This window comes from Podarcis erhardii (assembly GCF_964252035.2).
Source record: "Podarcis erhardii genome assembly, chromosome: 1".
Lineage (NCBI taxonomy): Eukaryota > Metazoa > Chordata > Lepidosauria > Squamata > Lacertidae > Podarcis > Podarcis erhardii.
In genome coordinates this window covers 136,454,096-136,473,880 of record NC_138497.1, presented here as the reverse complement: position 1 = coordinate 136,473,880, position 19,785 = coordinate 136,454,096, and the positions used below count along the sequence as shown (strand labels likewise).

Below are 19,785 nucleotides of genomic sequence, written 5' to 3'. Positions count from 1 at the left end.
TGTACCATGTTTTTCAGCTGTATGTTATGCTATTGCAAACAGCAATCAGCATAAAGCACAAGCTTTTTGGGAATCGAATGGCTGGTAGTCACAGCAGCACACCTCTGATGGTTTCAGCTGATCTGACCATTGCAGTGATGCTTTTGCTGCAACCCAGAAAACCGGACAGGCAGAAGCAAGGAAGGAGCCTGGAATCTGGCAAGCTCAATCCCCCATCAGAAAACAGCCTTGGCTAAAGAACCTCCTCAAATACTATTCCCATGGACCTGCAACTATTTTTGCTAGCCCAGAACCTCTTTGATGGAGGAACTGTGTTTCCCAAAAGCGCTCTACACCAGCCAGATCAGAGAATCAAGCTGATCATTGTCTTTGTACTGCTGTAAGTGACTGCAGAAAGGCCTCAAGGTAGCTATTTCAACAAATTAACATCCACATATCAATTTGTCAAAAAACACACACCATTCTTGCAAATTATTGCCATAAGCATAGATAATATGCATACGAAGCTTTATCTTTAAATTAAAGATAGTATTTGGCAGACCAGGATGTTACTTTTGATGTAACAATTTCAGCGTATTAGTGATTCTGTTTCCATGACTGAAAAAAGCCTGTTGGAAGGCTTAGTATCAGCTCCAGGATAGACATGGGCTGCTTCAGAAGTCCTGGAGTTCATATATTTTCTTCCATTTCCTCAGGATGTTTGCAAACACAGAAGTGACGTCAGGAGTGCTTCCATGTACCTAAACAGTAACATCGGAAGCAGCTCTTAGGCAGCAGAGAGCAGCATGGATCGCTTTTCAAGATGTCGGTAAAACTAGCAGTGCAATTCTATGCATACTTACTTGGGAGGAAGTCCCACTGGACACAATTTACCTTGCTGCTGAGTAAGTATGCATAGAATTGAGCACTCTGCCAGTTTCCGTGAGCCAAGGAGCAGTCTTTTCATTTAAAAAGAAGATTCAAATGATTGCATATTTTGCCACCATTGATAGCAAAGTGATGTTAGAGTTGTGCATTTTCTATGCTTTCCAGGTAGAAAAGGTGACTTCTTTTGCACAAGTCTGGGGTTTCAGAATGCTGTCTTGTTTCTCTTTCAATTCCAGATTTCTTTTCTTAGCAGGGTTAATTTTTCCCTTCATGGGCACAGCACCTGTGCATGGAGGAGCCCCTGCTGTTCAGTGGAGCCCTGCTCTCCTCTCCTTCCCTAAGCAGGAAACAGAAGATCTGCTCACACTGCCCACGTCTTCCTTATGAGCCTCCCAGATGCATCTGGCTGGCCACCTGTGCACATGCTGGACAAGGTGGACCTTTGGTGTGATCTAGCCGTGCTCTTCATAGATTATTATCCAATCCTCCCCCTATTCTGCTTGTTCAATATGTACAGGCAGAGGAAGGAAGGCTGGATGGGGATATGGAAGGTGCACATAGACTTCCCATTCTCCTGTGAATACATTGAGTGGGGGGGGCGTGGACAAATTGAGCTCTGTTGATCCCACACAGCCGGAGCGTTTGGACAGGAAAAGATCGTATCCTGACTGTATTACTGTGGGCAAGTCTGCCCTGATTTGTAAGGGCAAAGAGCATATGGCAAGCAGTAAAACTCACCAGCTGATGAATTCACCAGGAAGCATTTGTGCCTCAATGTGCATTGTTAGTGTGCAGATTTACTTCAGGGTTGAAAATGCTGGATTGTGCTCCACACAGAGAGACAGCTAGTCTCCTCCTTCACTTTCTTTTTCATCAAAATTTGATATGCAGATTTAAAACTTTGAATTTATGCTTTCAAGTGACTTAAATTAATTTCACTGTTATTGCTTATTTACCTCCCCACAGGCTGCTGACAGGAATAAAGAAAAGAAATAAGCAACCTCAGCATTGGTATCTTGGTCAGATAGTATGTAAAAGGAGTTTGCAATCTCCAGCTGTCACCTTTACTATCTTACCATAGAAAGTACAATGTTTCGCACACATTTAAAAGCAATTAAGAGTCGAGGTTTTTCATTTTTTGCATTGACCATTTTTAGCCATACTCAAAGCACATCTTCTGAGGCTGGGGTGAGCAACAGAGTTTTAGCAGCCTCTCTAGGTTGTATCAGTGGGAATGATGCTGTTTTCTGTGTTTTGTACAGATTTCTGAAAGTAGATATGTCCAGTGAATTCAAGCATTCAGAGACACTGTGTTCCTGCTGTAAAACTCAGAAAATGCAAAATACATACTTGTAACAGCTGTCTCAACCAGAGGCTGGCTTTCTCCATTTTGACCTTGGGCGTAGACACTAACTACATACTCAATTGTAGGTTGCAGTCCATCAATTGTAACTTCAGTTTGATCTGCAACAAAAAAGCCAATAAAACATTAATCAGGAATGAAACGTTATTTATGGATGGCCTCATTCTATCACAACTGAGACCCTTGCGCAAGTATTCATTTGTGCTCCAAGTGGAAAGGCGACTTGCTCTAGATTAACACAAATAGTTCCACATCAAAAGATGCTTTGTTAATGGATTCCACACTCAAATTTCTTCAGAATGAAAAATGCAGAAATTCTTTGCTTTATAAGCCAGTTCCAATGAAATATATTCTACACTGGGGGCTTTTTAACAAACATTTGCAAGGAGGAAATCCGATGTCTAATTAAAGATGAATAACAATATTTGCAATCTTTACAAAAATACTCTTAGGATGTTGCCAACACATCTCAAGACCATGATGCTTGTCCACTGCTGCAGACTTGTTCTGTCATTCTAGAAGAGGTATACTAAACACCATGTTGGTCCAGAAGATGTTACCTTTATGTACAGTGCCTTAGTCTCACGTGACTATTAAATGGACTACAACTCCCATCTCCCTCAGCCAGCATGCTAGAGGGGCACCAAGTTGGGCGAAGCTGTTCTAGAACTAAATGCATGAGCCAGAACAAACCTGAGCAAAGCCTCAGGTTTGAGCACCTCCTCCTGTTTCTCCTAATCGGAGTAGAACTTGATTTGTATGAATGGGGGAAGAATCAACGTCTGTAATAAACCATGATTCCTAGGTTCACACACATCAGTGCAATGGGAGGAGAAGAGAGGCACACCTCCCTGAAGCTCATTCCAGCTTGTGCATAGAGCATTATACCATAATTTAGCATTAGATGCAAACACACCTAGGTACGTGGAACTAACTGCATGGTTCTTTAGGTCCTGGCCATTGTGCCTTTCCAGGGCCCACGTTTTGCCTCAGTCATGTACACAATTCTGATTTTAGCATGTTATCTCAGCCCTTTGTGGAACTCCATGGAACATTTTCGTAACTGAGGAAGACATTGCTATTCTGCCAAGGCTTCTTATGACCTGTAGGCTTTTAATTTTTTTTATTTCTGTTCATGCTAGTGCATTCTGAAAAAGCACAAGAGAGAGAAGCTGGCCTATGGGGAAGGTGCAGTGGTGACCCAAAATTTTGGCTTGAGAGTAAGTCAGGCTTAGATTATGGACTTTTCCTTCCCTTGGGTGTCCCTCTCTGAGTTTTATGTATGCACTGTTCTTACCTGCAGAGAGAACTCTGGTTTTTGTGGGACCATGGTTATCTTTGGGAACAGCTGTCACTCTGTAACCAGTAACTGGGGAAGAAGAAGGCTGCCATCGCACAGTTATGCTGCTGTCCTGAACATCAGTCACTTGTAGCTGGGATGGTGTATCAATCTCTGCACATAAAAGAATTAAAATCATTCATCTCTACACTACACCAGTGTGGTGTAGTGGTTAAGAGCGGTAGATTCGTAATCTGGTGAACCGGGTTCGCGTCTCCGCTCCTCCACCTGCAGCTGCTGGGTGACCTTGGGCCAGTCACACTTCTCTGAAGTCTCTCAGCCCCACTCACCTCACAGAGTGTTTGTTGTGGGGGAGGAAGGGAAAGGAGATTGTTAGCCGCTTTGAGACTCCTGAAGGGGAGTGAAAGGCGGGATATCAAATCCAAACTCTTCTTCTTCTTCCTCTCTCATTGGCTTCTGTGACAGACCTTAGAGAAGACTGACCACCTTGTGTTCAGCAGAAGTGTAGCCATGTTGGTCCTCCAAGGGCTAAAGTAACTCAGTTAGAAGACATTTCTCAACGACACTAAATAATATTCTGAATTTCATATGGAACCTGCAGTGATAACACCAGAGCCTTGTTTCTCCATGATGTGGTCTTGGGGAACAAGCATTCAAAAACTGTAGATAAGAAAGTTGGGGTGAAGAAAGTGGGAGAGGGGGGAATCAGCAGAAAGGGCTATTCGAAAGTGTTAATATTTTAGTCTGCAAGCTAGATCTTGGGATTTTAACAGATAAGGGGAATATATATACATTACTCCTTCTCCGAGTTTTCTTCACACACAAAAATGTTATGGCAAATTTGAACCTGTGTGCCAACTATGATAATCATTATAGGCCTTTATCTTCACCATCAGAAGGGAGGTGGGTGGCTACCCCCCAAAAGCTCTATTATGGACCCCAACTCTGGAACACTCTTTCCACGGGAAGCCTGCCTCAGGCTTGGCCTGTTCAGTTTTAGGTACCAGGCTAAGATTTTATTTAACCTATAACTGAATTATTAAACAGCTATTACTCCTAAGACTTTATTTGTTACTTTATCATTTTAGCTTTTGCACTGATGCTTAATTTGTCATTTTATACTGGTGCTGCTAAATTTTAAATATTTTATGTGATTTATTTGTTCCACTTTACTTCGTTTTATGCTACCTTATGTTATATTTTTAGAAGGGTCTTTTTTCTGAGAGCTTCATTTTTGAGAAGGTGGGGTATAAATCTTTCAAAAATGCATATTAACAAAATTAATATATATGGTTGAGCATAATATTTCTTTAATCCACGGCTGTGTTAGCCACTTTTGGGATCAAGCCTAATCCTTAAAACCATGGATTGCCACCATGAGGCACCTAAATTTTTGCTCCTCTGCCAAATCACTGATGCTGCGCTTTCCTTTGGCTCCACCCACTCAACCTCACCTATCCCATGTAAGCCTCTCCCATGCTCTACAATAATTGAATAGAGCCTCCACATGACCACAACATAGTGAAATATCACATGTGGAAGAAGACAAGGGGCCACTGTTGCCCTTTTCCTTTGGGGATTGGTCTTCCAGATGTATTTGACTGGCCAGTGTTGGAAACGAGCGCTAAACTAGATGAATAAGAACGCCAACATTTACTGCCTGCCACATTTGCAGTGTATATGGATTCAAACAAATGGAAAGCACTGTTGTGTTACCATCCTGATGTAAATCAAGGAGTTGTAGAAAACAAAGCCATAGTTTTTGCCAGCAATCTCAAGCTCATCAAAAAGCAAGATGCAAGTGTTTTAAATGGGTTAGAAGTCTTTTTGCATGATGGACAGAATTGTTGAATTAAGCCAGTGGGGTGAATAATTTGGTTTGTTCTCCCACCCTTAAAAAAAAAAAGAAGAAGAAGTGAGCAGATGGAATAAATAGTTCTTAAATGTCCACTTGTCCTGGCCTTACCTATTCTGTAGTCGACAGTGACTGGTTTGCTGCTGGCAGGACTGTCTCCACGTCCAGTGACTGCATACACAGTGATGGTATAGTCTGTTCCAGGCTTAAGTCCAGGGATCGTCGCAGTGGAGACATGTCCAGGTACAGTGAACTCTTGAACAGGCCCACTGCCACCTATGAGCAATAGCACAAGATGGTCAAAAGCTCACAGCTGTTGTTAAAATGACGATGGTGGTAGCACATAGAATCATGGAATGGGGGGTTGGAAGGGACCATGAGGTGCATGTAGTCCAACCCCCTGCAATGCAGGATTATTTTGCCCAACATGGGGCTGGAACCCACCACCCTGAGATCAAGAGTCTCATGCTCTACCAAATGAGCTATCCTGCCAACACCTAGGAGCCAAGGGGTCTTGGGCCCCCATAAAATATTTGAGGGGGCTGCCCCTCTGAAGATGATGGGCATTGGCATACAAATGGTGTGTGCGCACCACATCAAGTGATCAATTATTTTATTCAATTTGGCACTCCTGTCCCAGGTGATGACCAAGCTGGTGGGGCCAGTGGGGGTGACATGCAGATCAAATTTAATAACTAAATTTGCAAATGGTCTTTATCCCCAAAAAGGATTCAAAGCAATTTGCAGAAAAATTAACAAGTAATAAAACAATCATGTATAAAATACATAGAAAGTAGCATTACAACCCCCCCCAATGGCAATTAATGCCATCAGGATGCCTAAATTAGATCCTTGTAATGCACATGGTGTGGGACTGCCTTTGGAAAACCCATGAAGATAACTGTCTCAGGTTGTGCTTAGTACCAATTAATACTGTGTATAATGATGACAGACCAACAGGTGCAGAAAAAGTCCTCTCAAATGTTAAGTTTTCAATACTTGGACAAATTAAGGGGTACACAAATGTCCCCTCCCACACATATACAGCCCCCACCACTGACATTCATCTTTTCAGCGTTAGTGTGTAGGTTTGATACCCACAAGATGCTCCATGTAAGCATCCATGTAAGCATCAGCCCCTTTCCCTTGAACATGCAGCTGTCAGGGCTGTGCCAGTAGCTCTGATCCCTTTTACCTCCCTCCTAACTTGTATTTGAATTGTAATTATCCAGTATCTGTCAGAGCCACAGCAGTCATTCGAAGTGTTGCAGTGTTTTTAAGTCACTTAAAACCTTGCCTCAAGAGTCTTGCTTTAACTTCTAATACTAGGTATTAAGACCATCTAGCACTGACCTGTTTCGCCATATGTGATCCTGTAGTATCGGACGGTAACGGCAGGAGCCTCCCAGGTGATGACCAGGCTGGTGGGGCCAGTGGGAGTGACATGCAGATCTCTTGGAACGTCAGAAACTAGACAGAGGGGTTTAAGAAAGGGAAAATTAGGAATATTCCACATCCTCTTAGTTCACATGTCATACTGTACAGTGCAACTGCCCAGTAAAGCTTTTAGATTCCTTTTGGAGACATCTTTCTAGACAAGGTAGTATTTTAGAACTACCCGTATTTTTCGCTCTATAACACGCACCCGACCATAACACGCACGTAGTTTTTAGAGGAGGAAAATCCGTAGGCATGCCACCCGTAGGCATTCCCTCCATAACACGCACAGACATTTCCCCTTACTTTCTAGGAGGAAAAAAGTGAGTGTTATGGTGCAAAAAATACGGTATATTCTGCACTGGTTCCAAGGCAGGCAATGTTTCATCATTGTATTCCCCCTCTGAGATGCATCACTAGCACTTGCAGTTTATTGGAGCAGAAATAATTCTGAAGGAAAGTAGCTAGCCAAGCACCACCCTGCAAGCCCACTAGAAAGCTGCCATTTAAACCCATATCTGAATCTTCAATTGGGTTTTGATTCTGTGATTGTACCAAGAATCCATGGAATTGGGTACTGGACTTGTGATATTCAGCACTTTGAAAACCTATGGCCCAAAGCAGACAACATAAAACACTGGAAGTCACTGAAAGTCGGGGGCGGCATGTCCTGTTTCACCGCTTGAGGCAAATGCCCTGCCACTGCCGCCACCACTTCTCCACCTGCCCTGCCACCTCTGCTGCTGGCAGAGAAGTGACCCCGGCATTGGCATCAATTTCAAGCAAGATCTGGCCAAAATCATAAGATATCTTTGCATGCTCCACATGATCTCCCACAATTCCATCTGAAATTGGTGCCGATACTGGCACTGCTTCTGCACCAGCGACAGAGGGGTCCTGGTGGGGCTGCTGCCTTGGAGGTTTCTGCTGCCTGAGGCTGCCACCTCAGTGCGCCAATTGTAGAGCTGGCTCTGCTATAAGTCCTGCTTACTCTCTTCTACTTTATCCAGAAATGCTGTTTTTTTCAAAAATACAGCAACTTGAAAAATCACTGTGCTGCGTGTGTCCCTACCTACACATGAAGGGATTGGGAAACTCAATACAATGTCACGTATTTTGCCTCCATGTTACTGGGAGGAGCAAGGGACACGAAGCTGCTGCTTTCAGCATTGTGTACATATGCTGCATATTGTTTAGTTCTGTTTTCTAGTCTTTTCTTAACACCTGCCAAAACTTTCTAGTTCTGGAGGCCACACTGATAGGGTTGACAATGTGCCTGAGGAAATCTCAGAAAGGATGAAGAGAGGCCTTGACTGGGTTCCTAGCAGTTGGCTGCAGTCCCTTCCACAACTCCATGAGTAGCAGAAGCAGAATAAAACTGAGAATGATGCCTATAACTCTTGAGCTGCCATTCAAAACCATCCAGTAAACCTGTAGGTTCTTACTGTTATATGGTCAATGCCTCACTTGCATTCTGTTGTGAAATTTCTTGACTCGATTTCTTCCCCTGAGCTTTTAGAGGAATTGACCATATCTAAGCCCAAGAAGGGAGATATCTGATGTTATGTGTTCCATTTCAATTAACTCCGTGACCTGGTCTCAAGAACTTAAAAGCTGTATTTTATTTTCCTTGTCTAGGTCTTACCTGTACTTTGCTGTCCCATCAAAGGCAAGCTCTCCTCTTTGCCATTGAATGCAGAAATGCTCACCACATACTCAGACCCTGGAATCAGGTCAGTGAGTGTGATGGAATTGCGAGATGGAGCAATGCGGACTTCTTTAGGTCTGCTTCCCCCTTGCTCAAGGGAATGGCGTATTTTGTAGCCAGTGATGGTGGCACGAGGAGCAATCCAATGGACAGTGAAAGAATGGGCTGTTATTTCTGAGAAATCAAGCCCAGTTGGGGAATCAAGACCTATTTTCATAGGAAAATAAAGGAGATTTAAACCAGCTGAACAGTAAAGTCAATGTCGTTTTTTTGTAGAAAAAGCATGCATATACATTGGATATATATTAAAATAGATAGGAAACATTCAGTCAAACCAAAGTCCCATCAACCACAGCTCTTAAGAGGTAAAGATGTGGGCCATAATAGGTTGTTCAAACACCAAACCCTTCCTCCACTGAAAGGGGAAGAAATAACAGCAGTGGATAGGGCTATGAATGTGGAGTCCTGAAGTTATGAAATTGTATTGGACCAACTTCAACAGAGCCATCATGGCATGATAGTTCTTTCTAAGATTGGCTTGCTAAGACCAATTTGTAAAGCAAAATCTACACAAAATTTTTCAAAATCCTTAATATTTTTGAACAACTGAAATAGCAAAACAATCTTAATAAATTGCTACCACACAAATCTCGTTTGAAATAAAACTAGTAGAAAGAAAGTGAAGACATTTTCAATATTTGTCATTCTACAGACCTGTTTTCTGCTCTCCGCTCAGAGGTTTACTCTCACGTTGTTCATATACACTGTAAACCCTGATCAAATACACAGTGCCAGGGAGAAGATCTGAAGAGTTAAAACAGCAACGATTTAGGATATTTAAATTTCTCTAGAAAGAATTGCAAATCTCAGCTTTTTACCCAGCAGAGCTCCTGGGTAAAAATGGTCATTTCCAGCTATTTTGTTTAGCAAAGTTCTAAATGTTACATTACCTGAGCATGCAGCATTATATGCTGGAAAAAAAGCTGGTCCCTCCCGCCCCCCCGGATCTTTCCAGCCTACAAAACAAGTTTCTCACTCTCTGATAGTTTTGCCTATTGTCATTTATTCACAAAGCATTTCCAGCTAGAATTTCCATATTCTTTACTGCTCTGAAGCTTGTACTGTTTCCATATCTACTTCCATCAACAAAACTCTTTAATTTTTTCTACCAAGGCCTTGGCAAATTGTGTACTTGTCAAAAATGCACATAAGAACTAAAGTACAAATGGCAGCAACTCTTTAATTCTGACATTCATTTTCACTGTCTGGGAGAGATGAGAAACACTGCCAGCAGAAAATGTTTAACCTAAGAGCATCTCAGAGAGTTTAGGCTGGGTCAGATGTGTCATGTACTGTTGGCCTACCAGGTCTTAGGTACTGGTGACAGAGCTCATATTCTATAGTGGGATGGATAAATTCCAAACAAAAAGAAACATAATTTTTCAGGGCTACCCGAGTGTGTATTTATAATGTTTCTTCCAGTACATGATTTCCGCATAATACTTTTTGCATAGAGTTTAAAGTAGTAACTACAAAGAGAAAAATGAAATAGAGGCCATCAAAATGAAATTTGGTGAAATGAGGGGAAAACAAATGAAAAATAGCCATAGAAAATGCAGATAAAGTGTGACAGCAAGAGTCTAAAGTAGACGTCTAGCCAATCATCTCCCCACACACTCCCCAAAAGTCTACCAATTCCAATATCAAATCACATCAGTTTGATGACTGGATAAAACGTATCAATGAATCAGTTTCTTACTTGTTAAAACCACTGCATTGTCAGATGGTGAGATAGACAGCTCTGCAACATCCTCCTCTTTCTTCACAGGTGAGAAACGAACGAGGAAGTTGGTCAGTTCAATGGATGTTGGTGGAGTCCAAGTTACCCTTATAGTGTCATGGCCCACATTGGTAAAACGCAGATCAGTGGGAGGAGGGACAGCTGAGGTTAAAGGACAATATTTTCAGTAATTTTAGAAGCACCGGAATTCAATTCAATAGTGTTTCAAAAATATACAAACAATCCCATGCAAAAAAAAAAAAAGGGGGGGGAGAAATCCATTACAAAATCAAACCCATGCAGATGTACTACTAAACTATGTTTCATTCCACGAAAGTAAGCTGCAGTAATCTTTCGATCTTTCATTACACAGTTAAAGCTGATGTAAAGCACCTTTAACCTCTCAGCAAAACCGTTATGGATTCCAAATGTATTCCATAATACTACTTTTTTAAAAAAGAAAAAAGACAAGCAGCGAGTTCCTGTATTGTTGTCTTTTGCCTATGGATCTTGCAATCCATCTCAAATCAGAGAGGCCCAATGTGCTCCACAGCAGCTCAGAGACAGGAAAAGGCACCACTTCCATAACACTAACATGCATACAGATGGGAGGATGGACAATAGCTGTGAAGTCTCTAGGACTCTACATCTACTTACATAGGAAAAGGTTATAAAGCCTTACCCAGCTAAGGTGAACATACTAGTCTTTCCATGCAAAACAAACTCCCAGGTCATTTTCTGTACATGCACTACAGAGGCTTCAAAGACTGCCATGCCTGTCACTAGCGTGATTGGAGGATGCCTTCATCCCCAGACCATTTTGGGGAAATCACTTGAACACTTGGGCCACTAAGTGAGGATTACGACAATGGACTCCAAGATATTGCTTTTGTATTTGGATTATTCCATTTATCTCCATTGTGGCCAGGAAAGCCAATGTGGATACATCACATAGATTCTGAAATTTCTGAGATGTGGGTTCAAGCCCAGCTCAGATATGCACTGTGAAATGATAATAAAGCTGTGAGAAGAAATGTTAAAGAGAAATGTTTTCTAGCCACAAAAACATTAGGAGATAGAATTGCAAAAGCTAAACAAATTATCATCCCGAGAATTTGGGAAGATTTGGCAACCTGCTATTGAGATGCAAGATTCAACCTCAAATTGGTGGTAATACTAAAAGGAAATTATTTGTTTAATACCGTATATCTGTTCCCATTGAACTTCCAAAAATGTTCCCTGGCCACCTCTCCCTAAACAAAGCAAGAGGCCCATTTCTCCACTGAGAACACCAGTCGTCCAAGCAGCTAGTGACAGCATGAAACAGTCCTCTCAACACAGGAGGTCTTCAACAATCACCAGTTTGCTGAGTCAGCGTAGCAGGGGCACTCTCTCCGCCATTAATGAGTGTGATTACGCTGATCTCATAATCAATGCCCGGCTCCAAGCCTGTGACCGTATAGTGTCCCTCTGAAGAGTCCACAAAATCTTCAGAAATGGGGACACTTTCTCCTGCTGCAGCTACTGTGATGCGGTAGCCAATAATGGTGGAGGCATTTAGTGGGGTCCACCTCAGGCCGATGCTTGTATCAGTTACGTCGACAAAGCTTAAGTCAGTGAGGTGGGGCACCTCTATTGTGTTACAGAGCAAAACAGGGAGCCAAAGACAAACGGAGGCAAAATACAACAAGAAGGAAGAGAGAGAAAAAGCAGTGATCATCAGTGAATTCAGCAGTGAATTAAAAGTGAAGAACTAGCGAAGTAATTGTGGTGATATGTGATATCTCCCTACGAAAAACAAGTCCAGCATTTACAACGTACAGCAATGGGTTAGATAGCTAAACCCTCTTACAATACCTGCAAAGCATCTCTTCTGAATGTCATTAGAGATGTTCTGCAGGATTTGCAGCCAATTCTCATGAAACACTCTGCCAGCAAATATGTTTTTAGGATGGAGCAAAATGGCACCTGCTCCAGCATATGTAAAACAACAAAGGAGCCCATCTCTGGGGGGCGGGGGGAATCAAATTGGCAGGAATGTATGAAACCCTATCAACTAACGCTTGAGCCCCACAGTCTTAAAAGTTCGCTTCTCCAACTAACACATATGCTTGCCCGTACCAAGTTTTCCTTGGACAAATCATTAGTGGTTAATGACAGCTTGCCTGGGTTATACATGTTCCACACAGATAATCAGGTTCAGATTGTTTTGCCAGATGCAGTATTACTCGAAAGCAATTGCCTTGGTTAAATATTCTACTTTCAATTAGGATAAAGTGGGGAGGAAACAGTTTCTATGCGTCATGTCACAGACCAGAAGGCTGTAGACTTATGGGTGGGAGAAGTTGCCAACCAGTACACAACTGAGAAGACACTTTAAAAAAAGAGTGGCTAAGGATGGTGATCAAGTGGCTCAGACACTTTTAATGGATTCATTAGTGTGGCTGGGGAAACCCAGCCAGATGGGCGGGGTATAAATAATAAATTATTATTATCATAACGGGACTAATATTGCTTCTTTCATGCCTGCTTTTTTGACCTGCACTACAGACGTTCACTCCTATCAACTTCAGTATCTAACAAAGCCATTCTTTTCTGAGTGCAAACTTTTAGAAAGATCATAGCCTTGAACCATAATCCTACTCAGAGTTAATCCCACCAGGTAACTGTGTACAGTACAGCAGTCTGAAACATAAAACATGCCATCCTTACAGAATTGTCATTTGTGAAGTTAAAAATGGCAAGGGATTCTAGTCTAAGTAATGAATGAGACATGTTCCTTTACCTGACATTGTTTTCATGGGCATCCTGAAGCAAAATATTGATTTTGTACATCCAGCCCTACATTTGGTATATATTACACAGCCTGGTGATTATTCAGCAGGTAATTTCCAAGGCCAAGTAACACTTATGAGCAACAGCTGTAGCAAAGCTGGTTGATAGATCACTCTAGGAATAGAGTCCTACCTCACTTTGTCTTTGAATGTAAGCACAGTTTTGAGGCGCTTACGTAAAATATGTTATGTGCTACTATACTATAGAGGGATGGGAAGGATGGGCAAAGGGACACAGCCTGTTTCAGGGCAAATGTGTGTTTTATGTTTTCTTTGGTGGGAGGAGTATATAATTCTTAAACTGATAAGGAATCTTTCAGAGGTGGTTTACATCTGGTGCAAAACATTGGTTTAATAATTTCAGAACCTTTTTCCATTCTGTTATGGAAAACCACTGAGCAGAACTGAAAAAGAAAGCATCAATTTTCTACCAAATAACCACTTATCTTTGTGGGATATGCTTACCATATCACCTGTAAAGAAAGCACTAAAGACATACAAAAAGTTTTTCCCCAGTGCTTCTTTTTGTTAGAAAGTGGCATTGGGTTAAGGACCTGATTGTTGAATTAACTCAAACCAGGGTGTTAGTTGCCCATAGGAGCAAAGAGAGACTCAACAAGAGCACAGAAATGCCAAGCAGTGTTAATGGCAAGCATCTGTGAAACACGGGAGCTGGGAGCCATTGGGGCGGGCGGGTGGGAGGGGGGGATAAGACAAAATCCCATAATGACAGGTTTGGGGTTTTACAGCACTAGAAGCACAAGGCTAGACTGAGACATCCCAGACCATCATCTTCTACAACAGAAGAAGGGCAGGGTGTACATTTTCAGTCATAACACATACTTCTGAGCATAAAAAAAGAGCAAAGAGATACTTTTTCTTGGTCTATAGCTGCAATCATATGCACATTTACCTGTGAGCAAGTCTCACTGTTAATACAGTAAGGCTAACATCTGAGTAAACACAGATGAAGGCTTAATATTTTACTAGGGATCAACTGGATCAACTTGCTCATTTTGTATTTCATGATATCTGGGATCAGCATGGCAACAGCTCAATACAGAGACGGTACACTTGACTCTTGAGTGAGCTTATCCAGCAGCAGAGAACATTGGTCCTCCACCAGAATCTTTCTAAACCTCAAGCACTGTTGATTTTCAATGGGCAATGTCACCTGAACAAATAAGAACCTTATTTTCTAAAATATTCTTCACACCTCTGACCATTATTAACTGGCACTTGATCTGGTTTGTCTAGATTTGATACAGCAACACGGAAACCCACACAAAATGTAACATATGAATAAACCCAAAATGTTTAGTGATGCATTTCCCCTGAGTCAGAGGCAGCGAATCCAAGGCCAGTCTGCTCACCACTGTTGTATACCTATGCAAAGTAAGACAATAGTATAAAAACCGTATGGAATGAGCAAGTATGTTTGTCTTGGTGTCCAGGGCTGTGATCCTAATTAGAAGTAAATTGCACTGAAATTAACAGGATTTATTTATGAATAAACATGCACACAACCAATGAAAAATCTTCACCGAAAGATGTTCAGGTACAGCTTTCATAAGTACAGAAATTTATAGGACAGCTCCCTGTGAAATTTGTCAAATCTGCTACTCGGTTTTTAAATTTTACCTTGTGTGATGGTTTCAAAGATGGGCGAGCTCTCCTGGTCATCTTTGACGGTGTAAACACTGACATTGTATTCCACTCCGGGACTCAGATTTTCAAAGGTGCAGGATGTCTGTTCAGCATCAACTTCTTCCTCCAGAGTGAAACCTTGTTGTCCATTTGTAGGGACAGTAGTAATTCTGTATCCAGTTACATCTAAAGCACAGAAGTAAAGGGCTTAGTTGGCACTTATACTGTGCTTCCTTAAAACTAGACAGGAGCACAGCTATTTAAAGATGTTAAGTGGTCTTAAAACCTGGAAATCTGACAGCAAGAAGGTCCCCTCCAATTGCCTGTGACACATAATTGTTTTCACAGAATGTGGGGCAAGTATGAAGCATTCTGATGTTTCCATTTGTTATAGACTTATAGAAATTGTAGGAATATATACTTTCAATATAATCCAGTGAGATGTGCACAGCGGTCTTCGTGAACATACTGAGACACAGATCTATGGTGTGTTTCGATGTTAATTTTCCATTTTTCTGCTAAAGACATTATTTTTAACACAAATCTTGTGAAAGACAACTTTTTAAAGCTGTTTGATACGAGTTGAGGGAGGGCATTCACAAAGAAATGCGTTGTAGAAGACTTACCATATTCTTACCCTCCTTGTTTTCTTAGTGGGCAGATTTAAGTGGTGCTATTCTTTTTCAAAATGCCCTCCTTTCCCTCTGTACTAGAAATGGCACTATAACAGATGTATCCAGTATCTGGTTAACAATGCCCCAAATGACAGCTCCTCTTGGTATAAACCAAGCAAGTAAATGAGCAGGATTGCTGAGGATCCACAGTGCTGCACAGTCAAAAGGGCAGTTCCTAGCCATGCACAATATAAATACCTGGAGATGTGCTTCTTTCCCACGAGACAGTCAGGATTCCAGTTTTGGGGTTGGAATCAAGTTCCAAGTTGGTTGGTGGTGACAGGGCTGTAAGCAGTAAAATCATTGTTTTAAGATTTCACTAAATCGGCAACAGAAAGACTTCTCAGTATTAGTTGCTTTTTTCAAAAATGAAACTCAATGTGACATACAAAAAACATTAAAAACAATGATAAAACAGCCCAAACTACATACAGATAACATGTATAAATAGAATAGACTCAAACTCCACCCCGCCACACTAAAAGAGAAGCAGAAAGTTAAGATCCAAAGGTATGGATAAACAAGAATGTTTTTGCCCGGCGCCTAAAAAGAGATCTTCCCTGGGAAGATTGTTTCATAAACAAGGGGCCACCACAGAGAAAGCCTATTCTCGCACTGCCACCCTCTGCACCTCCCTTGGAATGCAGGGCGCAGATTAGATTATGTGGGACAGTCCTTGAAGCATTGGGGTCCTAAACTGCATATGGCTTTAAAGGTAAAAACCAGCATTTTGAATTGGGCCAGTAAACCATCTGGCAGCCACTGCACACAGGCCAGGATTGATGTTATGTGCTCAGACCATCATGAGCAACCTGGTTGCAGAATTCTCCAACATTTGCAGTTTCTGAAACATCTTCAAAGGCAGCCCCATTACAGTAATCTACTATAATCCATTACAGTAACCTAGAGGTTACCAGAGCAGAGACAACAAAAATCTATCCCTGTCCATATAGGGTAGGGGTGGAGGGATCAGCAGCTGAAGCTGATGGAAGGCATTTTGCGCCACCAAAGCCACCTGGAAATATAAAACCTGAGCATCAAAAGGTTCTTCCAAGAGCTATTCTTCCAACTTACACTATTTTCTCTGGGTCATGGACTTAACCCTGCTCTCTAAGCTAGCCATGACATGTTGTGAGCTACCAAAGCCCAGCAGCACCTCATGGCACTCTGATCCTTATGGGCTGGTCTGCTGGAGGTGTCAGGATGTACCAGGCCCAGGTTAGCCGGAAACAAGTCTTGTCTGTGGTAGGAATACACCTGTGCTACCCCCTCTTCCACATATACTGGCTCAAATCTGCCTGATTTATTTTACAAAGAAACCACTCCAAAATAATTCCACAGACTTCTGTGGGGGATAATGGCTTTGGGATCTAAAAAAGCAGTGTTCATTATGTGATAGTTAAAATATGTCATACGTGTAACTATTGTCTTGGTGATGGGTGTGATCCTCTCTTGACCATCCATGAGTACTGTGATGGTGTAGTCGTAATGCACACCAGGAGTCAGACCCGAGATGACAATGCTCCCGGACTCAGAGATGACCTCCCTTGGAGCTTCTCCACCTTGGCTTGGTCGCACACCCAGCTGCAGTAGGAAAAGAATGAAGAATTATTCACAGCTAACAATGGCTGCTGTAGTATGTACTCCTGTGAAGAACACCAGTATAGCTTAATGTGGATGATCAAAACTATGAGGAGTTGAATTCTGCAAAGATATATGCATGGTGGAACCCGAGCTTTCTGAGAACTTCAGGCTTTCATTTCAGAAAAGTAGATATCTAGTCCTCAGTATTGTAGAGAGCAGAGACTAAAGCAGGGAGGAAAAGGGAAAGAGTTCTGTGGCTCTAACAGCTTCTGGTTTCTCTGCTGACTTTCCATTCTTAGCATCTTGCCTCTGCTGCCCCTTCTCCCTTGGCTTCTTAACCACTCTATCAAAAAAACCCACAACAACTCTATCTGCAACCAAATGAAATACCAAGTTTGGAAATGTTTAATTATTTCTATTAAGCAATTTTATGCGCTGTAGAATTGTTCCTTCCTGCTTGGCAGGGGGTTGGACTCGATGGCCCTTGTGGTCTCTTCCAACTCTGATTCTATGATTCTATGATACATTCTGGGCTCAGAACTAAGAGTTTTCTTGAAACACAGCCTGGACTTTTTTTTTTGGCACAAGAACTACTAGAACTAAGAATGATTAACAACAAACATGAAATCTTATGCACGCTGGAGCAAGGTTCCCTTTTTGCACCAAGGCCACATTAGCAGGATAACATATGCTAGACAAAATTTTCACAACTTCATTTCATCAGGATGCTGTGTGTGTGTGTGTGTGTGTGTGTGTGTGTGTGAGAGAGAGAGAGAGAGAGAGAGAGAGAGAGAGAGAGAGAGAGAGATTTCTTGTTAATTTTTGTTTCTTTGTTAGCTGCTTAGGAGATTACATTCAAACCACTTTTAACTGTGGATTTTATAAGTTATAAACAAATGTTTGTAGGTGCTCCAGGAACCTTTGAACGAATGCCACCTCCTTTAACTTCTAATCTGTTACATCAGGCTTAAAACAAATGACGTTCAGCCAGTGCATCAATTGCTACTACAAGTTGTCAAATAGCCATGAGCCATTAGTTGTAATAAGCCCTTTTGAACCAGGGGTCTCTCCCCCTGCTGAGGTAGATTGGTTTTCATGTCTGTTTAAGTGATACCTGAAGTACTGGTAGAGTGGGAATTTGTGGCTGTTTTCTTACCTTAAACCCAATTCTTGGAGCTGGTGTCCAGGTAATAACAATAGATGTTTCTGTCACTTCAGTGGTATAGTGAGGAACAGAGCCTGAGGGCTGTACTGTAAGATTAAATCACAAAAAGAGCTCCTATTTAAACAATATCACGACACTTAGAGATGCCAGCTTGCCATGAACTGTATTTTATATTTTGCCTCATATTGTAAGAGTGTCACATACAACATCTGTTGCTGTAATATTTTTATTTGTAGCATGGAATTTCCTTGGACTAGTTTATTTATTTAATTTGTCAGTCGCTTATCTTGCCCAGCGCAACCCAAAGCGACTTACAACCAAGCAACCAGTCAAACCCCGCATAGATACTGTACATTAAAACCAAAAAGAAAGAGAAATACATTAAAAACATCACACCCTAAAAAGCTGCAGATAATTAAAGGCCAAAGGCCTGGTTATAGAGGAAAGGTTTTGGCTGGTGCCTAAAGAGATATAATGCTGGAGCCAGGTGATCCTCCCTGGGAAGGACGCCCCACCCCAGAAAAGGACCTCTCGAGGAGGAGGCACACAAAGAAGGGCCTGAGAATCTGAGCACAAGGTCTGAGTTGGTTCATATGGGGAGAGGCGGTCCTTGGACCATCGTGGTCCTGAGCTGTTTAAAGCTTTATAGGTCAAAAACCAGCACTTTGCGTTGGGCTCTGACACTGATTGGCAGCCAGTGCAGTCGGCCAGGATTGGAGTTATATGCTCAAACCGTCCTGCCTGGTTAGCAGCCAGGCCACTGAATTCTGCACCAACTGGAGTCTTCAGAGGCAGTCCCAAAGTTTGCAGCGGGAGGTGGGCATTCTCACCAGGAAGTTAGTCCTGTTATAAAGAGTAGTCTACAAATCTGTGGGCCTAATTCCAGAGAGCTGGACTCTAGTCCTGTCAGCTGGAACCCAAATTCCTACAAAGATGGTCTTTAAGCATACTATGTGGGTAACCAGAGAGGCATATTCCATGTCCCCCGCAGTTATCTCTCCATGAGAAGGAAAGAGGGTTTAGCATTCCCTCAGCTCTTCCACAGGTTCATGGTGCAGTCAAGTAATTTGAGGCTCTGGGTTTGATGGTCTGGTGGTGGTGGTGGGCTCTTTAGACAGGAATGTGTACAAAATGTGAGAAGCCAGGTCTGCTATGTTTGAGAGTTGTCCTCATTTTGCTGAATGGGGGCCCAGGACTTCTACCCCCAAAGTCTTCCCATCCTGATAGCAGCACAAGCTTTCCCAGAAGTCCTGAGATTCCTCCTCCTTGGCCTTCCTATCCCCACTTTGTTTTGCAACCATTATTACCATGCCTGCCACCACCTCCTTTCTTTCCCATGAGAAGGAGAGTTCTTGTGACACCACTTCATCCCAACTCTTGCCTGCCAAAGCAGATTTAGTCATTGCCATAGTAACCAGGCTACTCTTCTTCCTGCCACCTGGTCCTCAGGGTCATGGGCTAACCAAAGGAGATGGTTCATTCCAACAAAACACGTTTACGTGTATGAATGCATATGAACCCCAAACCAGCTCCTGGGTGCAAAGCTGGAAGCAGCCAGCAGAAGGCCTGAG

The 19,785-nt window shown here is 42.2% G+C and overlaps 1 protein-coding gene across 8 annotated transcripts in view; it reads right to left on the bottom strand.

The window, feature by feature from the left end:
* The window catches only part of FN1 (fibronectin 1), a 74,418-nt gene that overhangs the window by 15,385 nt on the left and 39,248 nt on the right, over positions 1-19,785 (bottom strand). For 4 of the 8 annotated variants that reach the window (XM_081850673.1, XM_081850674.1, XM_081850675.1 and 1 more), the window contains exons 21-32: positions 18,206-18,300; positions 16,881-17,049; positions 15,664-15,750; positions 14,786-14,977; positions 11,670-11,942; positions 10,290-10,472; positions 9,245-9,334; positions 8,468-8,737; positions 6,739-6,855; positions 5,497-5,661; positions 3,528-3,683; positions 2,218-2,331 (exon numbers count right to left, since the gene is read on the bottom strand). In XM_081850673.1, the coding sequence (XP_081706799.1) occupies positions 2,218-2,331; positions 3,528-3,683; positions 5,497-5,661; positions 6,739-6,855; positions 8,468-8,737; positions 9,245-9,334; positions 10,290-10,472; positions 11,670-11,942; positions 14,786-14,977; positions 15,664-15,750; positions 16,881-17,049; positions 18,206-18,300 (1,911 nt within the window). The remainder of the gene's footprint in view (positions 1-2,217; positions 2,332-3,527; positions 3,684-5,496; positions 5,662-6,738; positions 6,856-8,467; positions 8,738-9,244; positions 9,335-10,289; positions 10,473-11,669; positions 11,943-14,785; positions 14,978-15,663; positions 15,751-16,880; positions 17,050-18,205; positions 18,301-19,785) is intronic. The other 4 variants (XM_081850676.1, XM_081850679.1, XM_081850677.1 and 1 more) reach the window with 1 other exon arrangement.